We start from the raw sequence: 14,947 nt of genomic DNA, 5'->3' as shown, positions 1-14,947 counted from the left end.
CCTCAGTTTATATTAATTATGTCACTCTAGGATACAAGGCATAGTGTTATTAACCAATCTAGCTAATGATACAGCTTTGCGAGATCAGATTGAAAGTTGGAAAAGAAACCTATTGTTTAGCATTATATACATGTTAGTTTTTAAAAAAATAAAAAACGTAAGGAGCTAACAGATGTCCTTAGTTTGACAGCTACACATGCAGTAAACTGCCTGTAGCAACCTGAACACCATGATTATCAAAAGACGTGCATTTCTACAGTTGTTCATGCCCTCAAAGTGCTTTGCAGCCAAAGTACTTTTTGAAGTGTAGGAAATATTACAAGAATAATGATGACAAAGAAGGGCGATGGGCTTTTGTTAAAACATTTTATTACTGAAGTTTTTTTTTTATTTACATTTATCTCCCTGACAAACACAAACCTTCTCATTCTATTTAATGCAGGTTGTAGAAAGTAATATACAGCCACAACAACTTAAGGGAAATACAATGTAACAAAGAAGAAAGTCAAGCCGAAGCAAAATGACAGCCACATTTGCCCCTTTGTTCAAAGTATAAACTTTGCAGCATCTTATAAAATTATGTACATCTTTCAATGCTATTTACATATTCTCACTACCTTTCCTTGCCAAGCCATCACAATGAAGAACACTATAATTTAACAGGTTTGTAAACGATCCAGTTAGAAAGCCATTTTATGATTAGAAATAAATAAAACAAGATAATTATCTTAACAGCATTTTGTCTTGTCACAAAGTCAGACCCAAAGTGGAGGTTAGCCTTTGGCTTCAAATGCCTTCTTTAAATCAGCCAGCTCAAGCCTACACAGCCCATTAGTAATAAATTCCACACCTCATAAAAGCATAATATTCCCATTCAACTAGAAAAGCATTTTAACAATTTCACACACATTAAGAGTTACAGCATCATAGTTCAACAATTTAAAAAAAAAACTGCCATCTTCTCTCCTGCTTTCCCCCCAACCCCAGGAAATGAAAAAAAAAGGAGTTCAGAAGAGGCAAGATCTGGAGCTCCCTGCAACAGGAATCGAGGTTTCCCTTGGATTGAACTGCCCACATATGCAACAAGAGATAACTGTTGCTTTGAATCTTTCAGCATACAATGCTGATCCTGTGGCTAAGTGTGGTTAAGCTAAATCCTCAGCTTCCTGATCAAGTTTAATACATAACAGAGGTGCATCAGAAAAAATGTCACGTCAAATTGTTTTTAACAAAAACAGACAAAAAAAAATTCTTTAATAAGAAACAATAGAAGAATTCTACTATTTTTGAGTGCAGAATGAGACATTCTGCTCAGCAGCAGTGCCACTGTCTGTACAGTATTTATATAAATATCTTTATTGCAGCAGTAGTTTCAAACTGGAATGGAGTGCTAAAATAACTATAAACTTAATAGTCAGCCTTTTGAGAATTAATCCAATTCCGCAAGGCATTGAGAATTTCCAATGCATGTAGAGACTATTTTTGCCAACATTTACACAGCAGCTTTAGCCTCACAGAGATGCTAAAATTGGAGTGTAAGCATTAAGTCAGATAAGCAATCGCATTCCTAATTGCACTTGGAACTGGAAGCGAAAGCTCCAGTAACTTGGGGTTTCAAACCCAAACTGTAGTTTCCTGACTGCAACCTAAACACGGTCTTCAGCAAACAGGGCCAAACTCCTCTTTCCTACTGTGGGCAGCCTTGTAACATCATGTCAGAATGTCACAGGGCTTGAAAGCTGACTTGAGAGAGAGGATACGAGAACAAGATTTGACAAGGCTAGTGTAAATCAGCTTGTCAAAATCTCGAAGGCAAATTGGTTTCCATTCACTGAATATATAAAAGCACCCCAAACGTATGATGATTCTGTACTATTGTCTTATTGAACTCAGGTTAGCTGTCTTAGCCCAGGTAACCTTTTGTAGTAATACAGTTAAATTCAACACCTCACATCCTGCTGATGAGATGAGAACTTCCATCAAGTGATTCGGTACCCTCAAGTATTAACTAGGCTGCATTCCCTTTCTATGTTCAGTAGAAAATATTATCTGCATTAGTCCACACTGTGCCCTTTATAAGTTTTTTTTTTCAATGTCTTCAGCTACATTTACTAAACACTGTCAAGACCATACAGTGCTTTGGTCAAAACATTAGAAAAAGCTTAACGCTGTGAACTTGGCATTTGTAAATACCAGTACTAACCAACTACACTGTAGTGCAAGTGTGTCTATGAAATGGACGTGAGCTTAGTTTTTACATAAAGAAAACCTAAAATAACCAAGAAAAATTAATCCCCTTATAAATTTCATAAAGCTTGCCTATTAAACACAGCTCTTAATTCCCAGTGAATATGTACAAAATATACAGGGTTCCAGTTTTAAAACCTTAGGTCAAGGTTGTGTGTTTCATCAAAACTTCTTTGCTGTATACTGAGGTGAGGAAGCCCTGGCAGCAAGGTTACCATATACACAATGGTCATCTGGTATTTTGTTTAGAAAACAATGTCTTGTTTGCATAATGAACATCAGCCTCAGGGAGGATCCATCTTCTAGTTCTGGTGTCTTTTCATGTGCAGGGCTAAATGGTCAGAGCGTGAAAAGCTGCGGCTACACACAGTGCACTGGAAGGGTTTTGCCCCAGTGTGTTTCCGGAAGTGGCGAGTCAGTTCATCGGAACGTGCGAATCTCCAGTCACATCCTTCCCAGGTGCACTTGTAAGGCTTCTCCCCTAGAATGAAAGGATGCTGACATTAATTACTTGATAGCAATGTTATCAATATTCTGGTTGGACAACATAAAGATGCATACTGCCTCCTCTTACACCACTTTATTAAAAGCATGTCACCAGGCAAGTACCTGTAGATCACATTCATGCATTACTTTTCAAAAGCAAACAAGTTCATGCTGAAAAGACTGGAGCTAAGGCACTGGGGAGTGATGTAAACCAAGATAATTCTCTGATAGTACTATGGCTAGGACGCAATCACTTGTGAAAAGTATTTTATTCCGACAGAGACTATAACATCATTTAAAAGGGGAAAAATAAACCCATAATATTGTACATGCTGGAAATCTGAAATAAAACAGAAAACTAAAAACACTCAACAAGTCAGGCAGCATTTGTGGAAAAAGGAAGCTATGATTGATGTTTCAGGTCATTGCCATAAGAACTGGGAGCAGGAGTAGGCAATTCAGCCCCTCGAGCCTGCTCCGCCATTCAATGCGTTCACGACTGATCTCATCTTGGCCTCAACTCCACTTTCCTGCCCGTTCTCCATAACCCTTCAACCCATTTCTAATTAAAAATCTGTCTATCTCCTCCTTAAAGTTACCCAGTGTACCGGCATCCACCGTACTCTGGGGTAGTGAATTCCACAGATTCACGAACCTTTGAGAGAAGTACTTTCTCCTCATCTCTGTTTTAAATCTGCTACCCCTTATCCTAAATCTATGACCTCTTGTTCTAGATTGCCCAAGAGGAAACATCCTCTCTATGCCTACTTTGTCAATCCCCTTAATCATCTTGTATACCTCAATTAGATCTCCTCTCATTCTACTAAACTCCAGAGAGTAAAGGACTAAACTGCTCAATCTCTCTTCATAAGACAAGCCCCCACCCCGCCCCCCGCAATCTCTGGAATCAATCTAGTGAACCTCCTCTGAACTGCCTCCAATGCAAGTGCATCCTTTCTCAAGTAAGGGGACCAAAACTGTACACAATACTCCAGGTGCGGTCTCACCAATGCCTTGTACAGTTGCAGCAACACTTCCCTACTTTTATACTCTATTCCTTTAGCAATAAATGCCAAAATTCCATTTGCCTTCCTTATCACCTGCTGTACCAGCAAACTAGTTTTCTGCAACACCCAGATCCCTCTTAAACCAAAGAACTCTGAAGTTTCTCTCCAGTTAGATAATAATTTGCCTTTCTATTCTTCTGACCAAAATGGATAACCTCACACTTATCCACGTTAAAATCCATCTGCCAAATGTTGGCCCATTTATCTAATCTATCCATATCCATTTGTAGGTTTCTTATTTCTTTATTGCAACTTACTGTCCCACCTATTTTAGTGTCATCTGCAAATTTGGCTATAGTACCTTCTATCCCTGCATCCAAGTCATTTATATAGATTGTAAATAGTTGGGGCCCCGAGGGCCGACCCCTGTGGCACCCCACTAGTTACATCTTGCCGACCAGAAAAAGACCCATTTATCCCGACTCTCTGTTTTCTCTTGGTTAGCTAATCCTCTATCCAAGCTAATAAATTGCCCCTAACCCCATGTGAACAGACCTTGTGTATTAACCTTTTCGGCAGCACCTTATCACATGCCTTCTGGAAGTCCAGATAAACTACATCTACAGGATCCCCATTATCCACTTTGCTTGTTCCAGCTTCGAAGAACTCTAGCAAATTAGTCAAACATGATTTACCCTTCATAAAACCATGCTGACTCTGATGGATTGAATTTTGACTTTCTAAATGTCCTGTTATTACTTCCTTAATAATGGATTCTAACAATTTCCCAACGACAGATGTTAAACTAACTGGTCTATAGTTTCCTACCTTCTGCCACTCTCCCTTTTTGAAGAAAGGTGTTATATTAGCATTTTTCCAATCCACTGGAACCTTTCCCGTATCCAGAGAATTTTGGAATATTATAACCAATGGATGCACTATCTCCACTGCACTTCCTTTAAGACCCTAGGATGTAGGCCATCAGGCCCTGGGGACTTGCTGCCTTCAATCCCAATAGTTTGCTCAGTACTTTTTCCCCAGTGATGATGATTGTTCTAAGTTCCTCCCTTTCTATAACCTCTGCATTACCTGGTACTATTGGGATGACCCTTTATCATTCAAAAGGGAATTGGATAAGTTGTTGAAAAAATAGAATTTGAAAATGATAGAGGCCAGCTAAGGAACTTGGATCCAAGTAAACAACTCCTGTTGAAGAGTTAGCATTGTACAAGCATGGTAGGCCAAATGGCCTCCTTTTGTGCTTTAAATGTTGTGATTCCAAGATTCTCAGAACATACATAGCAGCAGCCATGATGATTGTAGATTTCATGGATTGGGATCCAGGAAACAGGCAGTGTCTGCACCTGGAGGTAGGAGGGACTGATGTGCATGCATTTTCATGTTCTATAAAAGCTACTCATGGGTCTGTAAACAAACCAACAGATCTAAAAACACATGCCAATAAGGAGTGGACAATGCCAATTTTTTGGATCCCATTCCACAAGGAACTCCCTGCAAATCATTAGGGTTTGCTCTCACTCATGGTTGGCCAAGAACTAAGGAATTATCAATTGTTGAATAGTGCATTAACTTAAAAAAATAGAATTTCATATTTATATAGAGTGTAATGTCTGTCGGGACTGGAGTAAGGTTTAGCGAGTTTAATATATGTCAGGCAGAGACAGAGGGACAGAGACTGCATGCTGCTAAACATAATGGGAGACGTCTTTATTCTGTTTTACGTTTACTTTCACTTTCCCTTTGCTAGCATGTGTGTTCTATAGCAGCCCAAAGTGTACACAATGCGTAATTGCAATTTAAAAACATTACAATACTACATTGAGATGAAAAATAATGCTTTAAAACTGGTTCATCCTAGTTTATGGCATTCCTTGCCATACATTAGAACATTCACAAATGCATCATTGTTGCAATTTCCTCTAAGATTAATGCTGAAAGATAAATCACGTTTGCTTCTAGCTAACTCGATACACAAGATTAAAATTTATTTTATAAGCTTGCTCAATTACTTTGTTTTCTAGGTCTCACCACGTCACCCGCACACATATTTATTAAAAAAGAGGGCAGAGGCCACTATACCTTTACCAATACCACTCTAAACCGCTAACAAGGTAGAAAAAACAGCCTGGAGTGACTTTCCCATGTTCTTCAAAAATAAAGCACTGACCTTTACTTAGTACTTGTGTTGCAACTCAGATCAGGTGAGTGAGTCCCCTTGTCCTACGATTCAAGTACTAATGTACTACACCACCCAAATACTGAAGCCTTTTCATTTCTTTCAACAATAAAGACTTAGCAACAAAATTGCGCTGCATAAGGTTAATTATATTTTGTGTATGTCTTGGAAGTACAAAATAAAAAATATGTAGTACAATTACCATTTTACAGCACTTTGCTAGGCAGATCCCATCAAAAATATATAATCGGATTGAAATTGTGAAGTGCGTGCGATATTAGGAAAGAACATTTATACAGCATCTTATCATGTACTTAGGATATTCCAAAGCTCCGCACAACCAATTACTTAAGTGAAATCATTGTTGTGTAGCCAAATAAAGTAGCCAATTTGCACATTGAAGATTCCACAAACAGTGAATGAGATGAACAATCACTGAATCGGTTTTTGATAATGCTGGTCAAGTGAGAAATGTTGGCCAAGATACAAGGATAACCCCCTGTTCTTCGAACAGTGGCTTGAAATCCTTTACATCCACTTGCAAAGGTGGTCAAAGTTTCAGCTTAAATTTTCAGACAAAAGGACAACATCTCAAGGAAAGAACAACCCAGCCTGCCCCATATAGTTGTGATGTCTTATGCTTCACATTTGAAGAATCACAATTTAACAAGGTTAACAGATAATTTGCATAAAACCACTGCAAACTGGACCGGCTTTAAAGAAAGCATCCTTGAGTCACACTAAAAGTTTGTCACCAGACAGATTTTCGGGGCTGGAATTTTATTCTACAATCGGAACAAATGAAGCATCATTCTGAAAATGGAAAGAGAATTGCCTCCTTTTCAAACTGGCCAAGCAATTTCCTGGAAAATTTATTTAGGACATTATCTGTTATGCAAGAAAAAAGGTATTTACATAGTTGTAGAAGTATGTAAACAACAGAAGGTTTGTCTATTCTCACCAATCCTAACAATGCTGTAAATACTTACAAATCATAAGATCACAAAAAGGTCACAGATGAAGGAAACCATCAAGTCGATCTTGGTTCACCCACCCAGAAAGATCTTACATTCTCATTAGAGTATCCAATTATTTCATTAAAAATCTGGGCTTGTTGCTTCCACTAAATTTTCCTGGAAGTCTGTTCCTTTGGTGTAAAGATTTGGGAAGCTCAGCAGTTATCAATTAACTTCAAAAGGAAATAAAAATCAGGGAGATGCAAAACTGGCTGCAAATTCGCTATCACCCATTTTACACAATCAGGCAATGTCAAAATGATTCCTGGGTATCGTGCAATGTAAGCAGAGATAATTCAAGACAATGGAACCCTATACCACATGTTCAGCTCTGTTGTAGAATGATTGTTAGAGATTGATTGATATTGTTAAATTCCAGAAAGCTTGTTGTGGAAGGATTTTGCTGTAGCCTATCTTTACTCAGTTTCACTTTTATTGGACACAGTAAAAGGGATTACAAACAAATAACTCCTCACTCAAAACCTTCCACAGTCTCAATAAGTGTCTCCTTACAAGTGCTCAAGTAAGACCCCAATTGACAATCTCCACCTACATATAATTAAACAATTGATACAATAACATTGACTAATCATAATTGTGTATCATCTGACTAGTTCCAAAGAAGGGTCACTGACCCGAAACGTTAACTCTGCTTCTCTTTCCACAGATGCTGCCAGACCTGCTGAGTGGTTCCAGCATTTCTTGTTTTTATTTCAGATTTCCAGCATCCGCAGTATTTTGCTTTTATTTTAGTTTTTTTCTCTGGTTAGCAATTCCTACGTTCCTATTATCAAATGGGTATTAAACCTTAGTTGGCAGTAGAAATGAGCAAGCAGCAAGTTTTGGATGTTGTGTCACTGTTTTCTGCTTATTACAGATTTTATCAACTTGGAAATTGTTCGAAAAAGCTCTTGGCAATGAGTTTGCAAATATAAATGCAAGTTAATAAGAACAGGGATGCCATTTCCTCAAACATACAACATCCTATGAAACAGAATCATAACATACAACCAACAAGCATTTATAGGGTATCTTCAGCAATAAAATAAAAAGTCCCAAGTTACTTCATAGAGCTGCCAAGGCAAAAATTAGGGGTGGGGTGGGGTGGCAAAACCTTGATCAAAGAGATGGTTTTAAGGATGAGGGGGAGATGAAAATTTGGAGTTTAGGAAGAGAATTCCAGAGCACAGGGTCTTATCTGCTGTAAGTACAGCCATTACTGATAGGGCAAAAGACTCAGTTTCATTTTTAATTAAAAGGTTTAAAAACAATGAAAATAGAAACAAAATGGTTTCTATAGATCATAATTTATTAACTTCTTTTGCAGTCTGGCTGACTGAAAAGAATGGAATACAAAAGTTTACTCCACACCCATTGCAGTCATAAGTTGTGCGTAAACAAAATGGGGTGGGGTCGGAAGATACCCTTCTTTGGAGGAAGGCCATTAGCAAACCAGTCGCACGTTTTATTTTTCTGTGTTGGCCCACAAGTTACCAGGTTAACTGAGTTCAATTTCCCCAAATTGGTCAGGTTTCAACTCAACTCCTGAGTTGCTAGTACAGTATCAGAACATACACTACTGGGTACCTGTGTGAAACAAGACACTACATCACCACAAATATACCATAGGTACAAAATGTAACGATAACCACGTTTTTTACTGAATCCCAGATGACTTTATGACTACATTGGCTGGAAAAAGCACCTGTAGCATCATGAATACAAAATTTGTGATTGAATGACCACAGAAATGCACACCACATACCCCTGACCTAACCCATTTACATGAGACTTTGGTAGAGAACAGATGTTCTTAGCACAAGTAGTAATGGTAGATAACTCACTATCAGTAAGCAAGAATGCAAAATAAGTTAAATTTATTAGATATTTCTGGATAAAATATAGTTTTTATTTAAAATTTTCAACCTCCAGGACTTTGCATCAGGGAACAGTCATTTAAAGGAACAATGCAAAAAAAAAAATCCCTGCCCAATCTCCTGTGGCCATGCAAAGATTATAGTGCCAAAAATGTTTTGCTTGAGAGAGAACAGTTTGCTACTCCAAAATGCTAATACGTTTTTCCAACAAAATACACAAAGCATGCCTTTATTTCTGCATCATGTGGTATCAGTTTTAAACACCGCATTGGTTTTAGTTGCACTTAGAAATGAGGTCAAATGGTGGTATTCTGTAAAACTCCAGCCAGAAGCCCATTTCGTGTTAATCATTTTAGTGAATACCAATGGCTGAATGTTCAGAGAATTCTTCTCGCTTCTCGGCCTTTTGGCTAAGATCAAGTGTAGCATCTGTTCTGATCAGTACTTACTTGGCAGAGAAGAGACCATGATCATTGCCTTTTGATCCTGGGTAGGCTTTGAGTAAAATGATTATAACCAATCTTCGAGCTTCAGGCCAAGGAGTGCGGAACACCGTTCGGGTGGTCATGAAGGACAAGGAAGGAGATGCATCGATTGATCGCACCTTCTTCATCAAGAAAATTCTCTTCGATTGCTGTGGATTTCAAGCGACGGATGTCTTCTGCCTGCAGGATTTCCCCAGCAGTGGATACTTCGACGTGACGTTCCGGAACGTGGCGGGATGCATCAAGTTCCTGAAGGCGTTCAAGGAGAAAGGGGACCGGGCGCCGCTGTCCATCCTCACAGCGGAGCCGCTCTTCACGCTTCCGTCACAACGGGACCGGGTGGTGACGATTCACCTCTACAACCACCATGTTCCGGTGGTGGATGTACTCACCTTTCTCACCAGGTACGTCGAGGTGGCCGGCAGCAGCACTGATGTCAAGGACCCCTTTGGGATTTGGACCAGCAAGCGGCAGGTCAAGGTGACCTTGAAGGTCGATGCCAGTGGAGCCATTATCCACCCTCCCTCCAGCTTCACTATCGGGGGAAGTCGAGGCTTCTTGGTCTACGCTGGGCAGCCCAGAGTTTGCCGCACCTGTGGCAAATCTGGTCACGTGGCAGCAAACTGCAGCACGGTTGTTTGCAATAACTGCAAGGAGGAAGGCCATCAGACCAAGGACTGTAAGCAGACTAAGTGTTGCAACTTGTGCGGTGCGGCAGGCCACCTCTACAAAACCTGCCCCAAACGCTGCCTCAGTTATGCTCAGGCGGCAAGGTCCAAGGAAAGGCCGGGAGAAGGTTCGACGATGGCGTCCGGTGCTGGAAAGGAGACAAGCAACCTTCTCCGCAGCGAGGATAGTATCCCTGAGAAGGAGAAGAAAGGGGAGGCAGCTGAAACCAGCGACCCTGCACCTACCCTGCGCCCAGAATCCCCTCCTCCACAGACAGAATCAATGGAGGAGGAGGTAGCAGATGGACAAACAGGTCAGTGGCAAGTGGTACAAAGGAAAACCACAAAGAAAAGACCTCCAAAAGCGGAACAGGCCACCACCCAAACCAGTGGCAAGAGGAGGCTATCTTCTGAAACAGACTACAACAGCTCCTCTTCACTGGACTGGGAAATGCTGGAACAACGGCCCCTTCAAAAGAGGCGGCAGAACTCCAAGGAGCTGGAAGATAAAGCATCCCAGCCCCCGGGCACTGGAAGCTGTGATGGGCCCGGCGTGCCCCAACCCCAAAGCGCCACACTGAACGACATGGCCAGCGCATCCCAACTCCAGGACACCGAGAGCAAAGACACGTCTGGCGCACCTCAGCTCCGGGAAGCCGGGAGCAGTGATGTTTTCGAGGAGGAACAGAGGAAAGCAGCAGAGGACAACCCAATCCTTGCTGCCTACAAGACCACCCCGATATCACCCCAGCAGAACAAACCCTGTATGAAAAACCAGGAGGGGTTTCTGAGCTCAACTAATGTGAAACAGCTTGCGCACACTATGGGTATGCAGGAACATCCTGAAGGACTGGGACTAGCAAGGACAAATGGTATGGGAAGCAACAAACAACCTATAAAAAAAAAAAAAATGGGTGGAAGGATTGCTTCCATTAATGTGCGTAGCATTAAATCCACTACGCGATGTGTTTCAACCTTGGATTACCTCAGCAAGGTCAAAGGCGATCTATTGTTTCTGCAGGAGTGTGGAATACCACACCTCAGCATCTACAGGCAGTGGTCGCGATGGTGGTCCCACGGGCCATCGATCTGGTCGGGGGGTAATGATCGCCGTTCCTCCGGCCTGGGTATTCTGCTGCAGGGAGGTAACTTCACCATCTCCGAAGTTAAGGAGGTGGTGGGCAGTCGCCTCCTCGTAGCAGACGTAATGTACAACAACGCTCCGCTCCGGTTGATCAACGTGTACGTCCCGGTACAACACAGCGAGCGGCTGACCGTCTTCCAGCAGCTCCCATGTTGCTGGCGACGTCCAGGCCGATCATCCTAGGCGGTGACTTCAACTGCATCATCGATGCGGCTGGACGTTCCGGCAGAGACGACAGCAAACTGGACGTTACGTCCAGATTCCTAATAGAAACAGTTAAAGATGCCAAACTGCACGACGTCTTCAGCAAACCTGCAGACGGAGCGCAGCACAGATACACATGGTCAAGATCGGATAGGTCTGCCTGTTCCAGGATTGACTTCCTGTTTGTGTCCCGTGCTGTCACGGTCGGATCCACCGACGTCAAGCCGGTGTTCTTCTCTGACCACTGCCTCTTACTGGCCGACTGTCACTTACAGGACGACCAGCGGGTTGGCAGAGGGACGTGGAAGCTCAATGCTACACTGCTGACGCCAGAGAGCGTTGACGAACTCAAAAGGGATTACAAGGGTTGGAGGACCATGAAACCCCTCTGAGTCTCCAGTTCACTGGTGGGAAGCGATCAAGGAGAACATCAAGAGGTTCTTCATCCACAAAAGGTGTCCAGAGGGAGAGACAGAGACAGCGGGAAATGTCCCGACTCCAGAAAAATATGCAAAATCTGCTCCGGCTGCAGTCGATGGGGGTCGAGGTCAAGGAGGACCTCCAAGAGGTGAAGAGCCAGCAGGCCTCGCTCTTTGCCACGGAGGCATCCAAGATCATCTTCCGGTCCAGAGTCCGCTCCATCAAGCAGGATGAGACGTGCTTGCGTTACTTCCTCCAAAAGGTACACACAGAGAGCTCTGTTATCACCAGCCTGAAGGAAGAAGATGGCTCGGTAACATCTTCGCAGTCCGACATACTAAGGATCAGCAAATCCTTTTATGCTGGGCTGTATGACGCGAAGCCCACAGACAGCAGAGCCTCCCAGTCCTTCCTGTCATCTATCACGGAGGTCTTAGATGACAGCAGGAGGGAGAGACTGGACAAGCCGCTAACTCTGGACGAGCTGACAAACGCCGTAGAGTCCTTCGAGACGAGTAAACCTCCCGGAAGCGACGGCTTACCAGTCGAGTTGTACTCGGCCCTGTGGGACTGGGTCGGCCCGGACCTGCTGGAAGTATACGAAAGTATGCTCCTGGCTGGCAGCATGTCAGAATCCATGAGGAAAGGCATCATCACCCTCATCTACAAGCGGAAGGGGGAGAGGGCAGAAATAAGAAATTGGCGGCCCATCTCACTGCTTAATGTTGACTACAAAATTCTGTCCAAAGTCATAGCCAGTCGAGTCAAGTCTGCTCTGGAGTTGATGATCCACCCTGATCAGACCTGTACTGTACCCGGCAGGAAGATCTCTGATATCCCTGAGTAGCGCGAGGCTACGATCGCCTACGTACGGGACAGGAGGGTGGACACCTGCCTCATCAGCCTGGACCAGGAGGAGAAGGCTTTTGACAGGATATCGCACACCTACATGATGGACGTGCTTTCCAAAATAGGGTTTCGGGAGGGAATCTGCAATTGGATCAAACTGCTCTGCACAAACATCAGTAGCGCAGTCTCAATCAATGGATGGGAATCGGAATGTTTCCCGATCCAATCTGGAGTCAGACAGGGCTGTCCTCTCACCCCGGTCTTGTTTGTTTGCTGTATTGAACCCTTTGCTGAGTCTATTAGGAAGGATGCGAGCATAAGAGGGGTGACAATCCCAGGCAGCGGAGGCACTCAGGTTAAAACCTCCCTGTACATGGATGATGTCGCCGTCTTCTGCTCGGATCCGCTGTCCGTGCACAGACTGATCAGCATCTGCGACCAGTTCGAACTGGTCTCGGGAGCCAAAGTTAACCACGGCAAGAGCGAGGACATGTTCTTTGGGAACTGGGCTGACCGATCCTTTGTCCCCTTCACCGTCAGGTCTGACTACCTGAAGGTGCTGGGGATATGGTTTGGAAGGGCCGGGGCGTGCACCAAAACCTAGGAGCAGCGAGTAGCCAGGGTACAACAAAAGTTGAGCATGCGGGGGCAGCGATCTCTCTCCATTTTGGGTAAGAACCTGGTCATCAGGTGCGAGGCGCTCACGTTGTTGCTGTACGTGGCGCAGGTCTGGCCCATACCCCACTCCTGCGCTGTGGCAGACACCTGAGCCATTTTCTGCTTCATCTGGGGATCTAAAATGGACCGGGTCCGGAGGGACACGATGTTCAAACCTCTGGATAAGGGCGGGAAAAATGTACCCAACGTGGCCCTAATCCTGGTGACCACCTTCGTGTGCGGCTGCATAAAGCTGTATGTAGACCTCCAGTATGCAAACTCCAAGTGTCACTACGTGCTGAGGTTCTATCTGTCCCCGGTGTTGCGAAGGATGGGCCTGGTCACATTGCCGCGGAACGCTCCATGCTGTTGGACCGTGCCGCAACACCTACCTTCGTGGAGCAGTTTCTGCGGGAAAACACCTTTGACCACCGATCCATCAGGCAGTGGTCTGCACGGAATGTCCTCAAGGCCCTACGAGAAAAAGGAGACGGTGAATCCTGTCGGATGGTTCCCCGAGCAGACCGCCAAAGTTATTTGGCGGAATGCCTCATCACCAGAACTTTCAAACAAGCATCAAGATGTAGCTTGGCTGGTGGTGAGAAGAGCCCTCTTCGTCAGATCCTTCCTGAACAACCGAAGTCTTGCCCCCTCCACACAATGCCCCCGCGGTGGCTGTGGTGGGGAAGAGATGGTTGCCCACCTCCTCCTGGAATGTGTCTTTGCAAAGCAGGTGTGGAAAGAGATGCAGTGGTTTTTGTCGAGGTTTATCCCAAGCAGCTCTGTAACACAGGAGTCTGTGCTCTACGGGCTGTTCCCAGGGACGCACACCGAGACAAACATCAACTGCTGCTGGAGGACTATCAATTCGGTGAAAGACGCCCTTTGGTCTGCCCGAAACTTGCTGGTCTTCCAGCGCAGAGTTGTCCACGACCGAATGTTGCAGACTGGCACATTCCAAGGTCCAGGACTACGTGTTGAGGGACACACTAAAGCTTGGGGCAGCCGCAGCAAAGGCTCAATGGGGAAAGACCACAGTGTAAGGTCCTCCCACCAAGCTGAACGGAGGGGCTGGATCCATGGGAATCCTCTCGAACTGTATCGGGAAAATTTTCATTTGCTGTAAATGTAAAAATGTTAAATGGCATGACAAATGAAATGGAAGGGTTGTGAGACGACTCATGATTGTAGTGAAGGAAACTGATCACCTTTGCACGGTTTGTATTTTTTGACTTGGTGCTGTTTGAAACTGTTTGCTAATGTATTTTTTTTTTTACAGATTTTTATGAATAAAGTATATTTTGGAAATAAAAAAAAATGTTCAGAGAATTCTGGCTTTGTTGCTTTTTTAAAAAAAAAAACTGATGGTATGCAATGATCTCCCAATGTGTCATGTGATGATTTTTCAGCTACTAATTTGGAATGCCAGGCAAAGATTTTAGTGGAAATCCTGAGACTGCCACTCATTACAAACTGAGTCACAAATCTATACTGATGGAATCAGATTAGGGCAATATGCTGAAGAATTGAAGTGTTCAATTGAATTGCTTATGCTTCACTTCATGTGCAACCACAAATGGCATTTCAGGAAAAAAAAATTATTGATGCAACGCAGTGTAATCTGTTATGGCTGGATTGCAATGCACTCACTACAGGTGCTTTGCAGAATACGGAAAGTGCCTTTTTGTTG

General features: G+C 43.4%; 1 protein-coding gene and 1 pseudogene across 3 annotated transcripts in view; one reads left to right on the top strand and one right to left on the bottom strand.

The window, feature by feature from the left end:
* Positions 1–352: 352 nt before the first annotated feature.
* klf5a (Kruppel like factor 5a) overlaps positions 353–14,947 on the bottom strand; it is a 45,911-nt gene continuing 31,316 nt past the window's right edge. For all 3 annotated transcript variants that reach the window (XM_068032935.1, XM_068032937.1, XM_068032936.1), the window contains exon 4: positions 353–2,728. In XM_068032935.1, coding sequence (XP_067889036.1) covers positions 2,550–2,728 — 179 coding nt within the window. In that variant the 3' untranslated portion in view covers positions 353–2,549. The remainder of the gene's footprint in view (positions 2,729–14,947) is intronic.
* LOC137371615 (U2 spliceosomal RNA) lies at positions 9,221–9,355 on the top strand (annotated as a pseudogene).

Source organism: Heterodontus francisci, chromosome 6 (genome assembly GCF_036365525.1).
Source record: "Heterodontus francisci isolate sHetFra1 chromosome 6, sHetFra1.hap1, whole genome shotgun sequence".
NCBI lineage: Eukaryota > Metazoa > Chordata > Chondrichthyes > Heterodontiformes > Heterodontidae > Heterodontus > Heterodontus francisci.
This window is presented reverse-complemented; position numbering and strand designations above follow the sequence as displayed.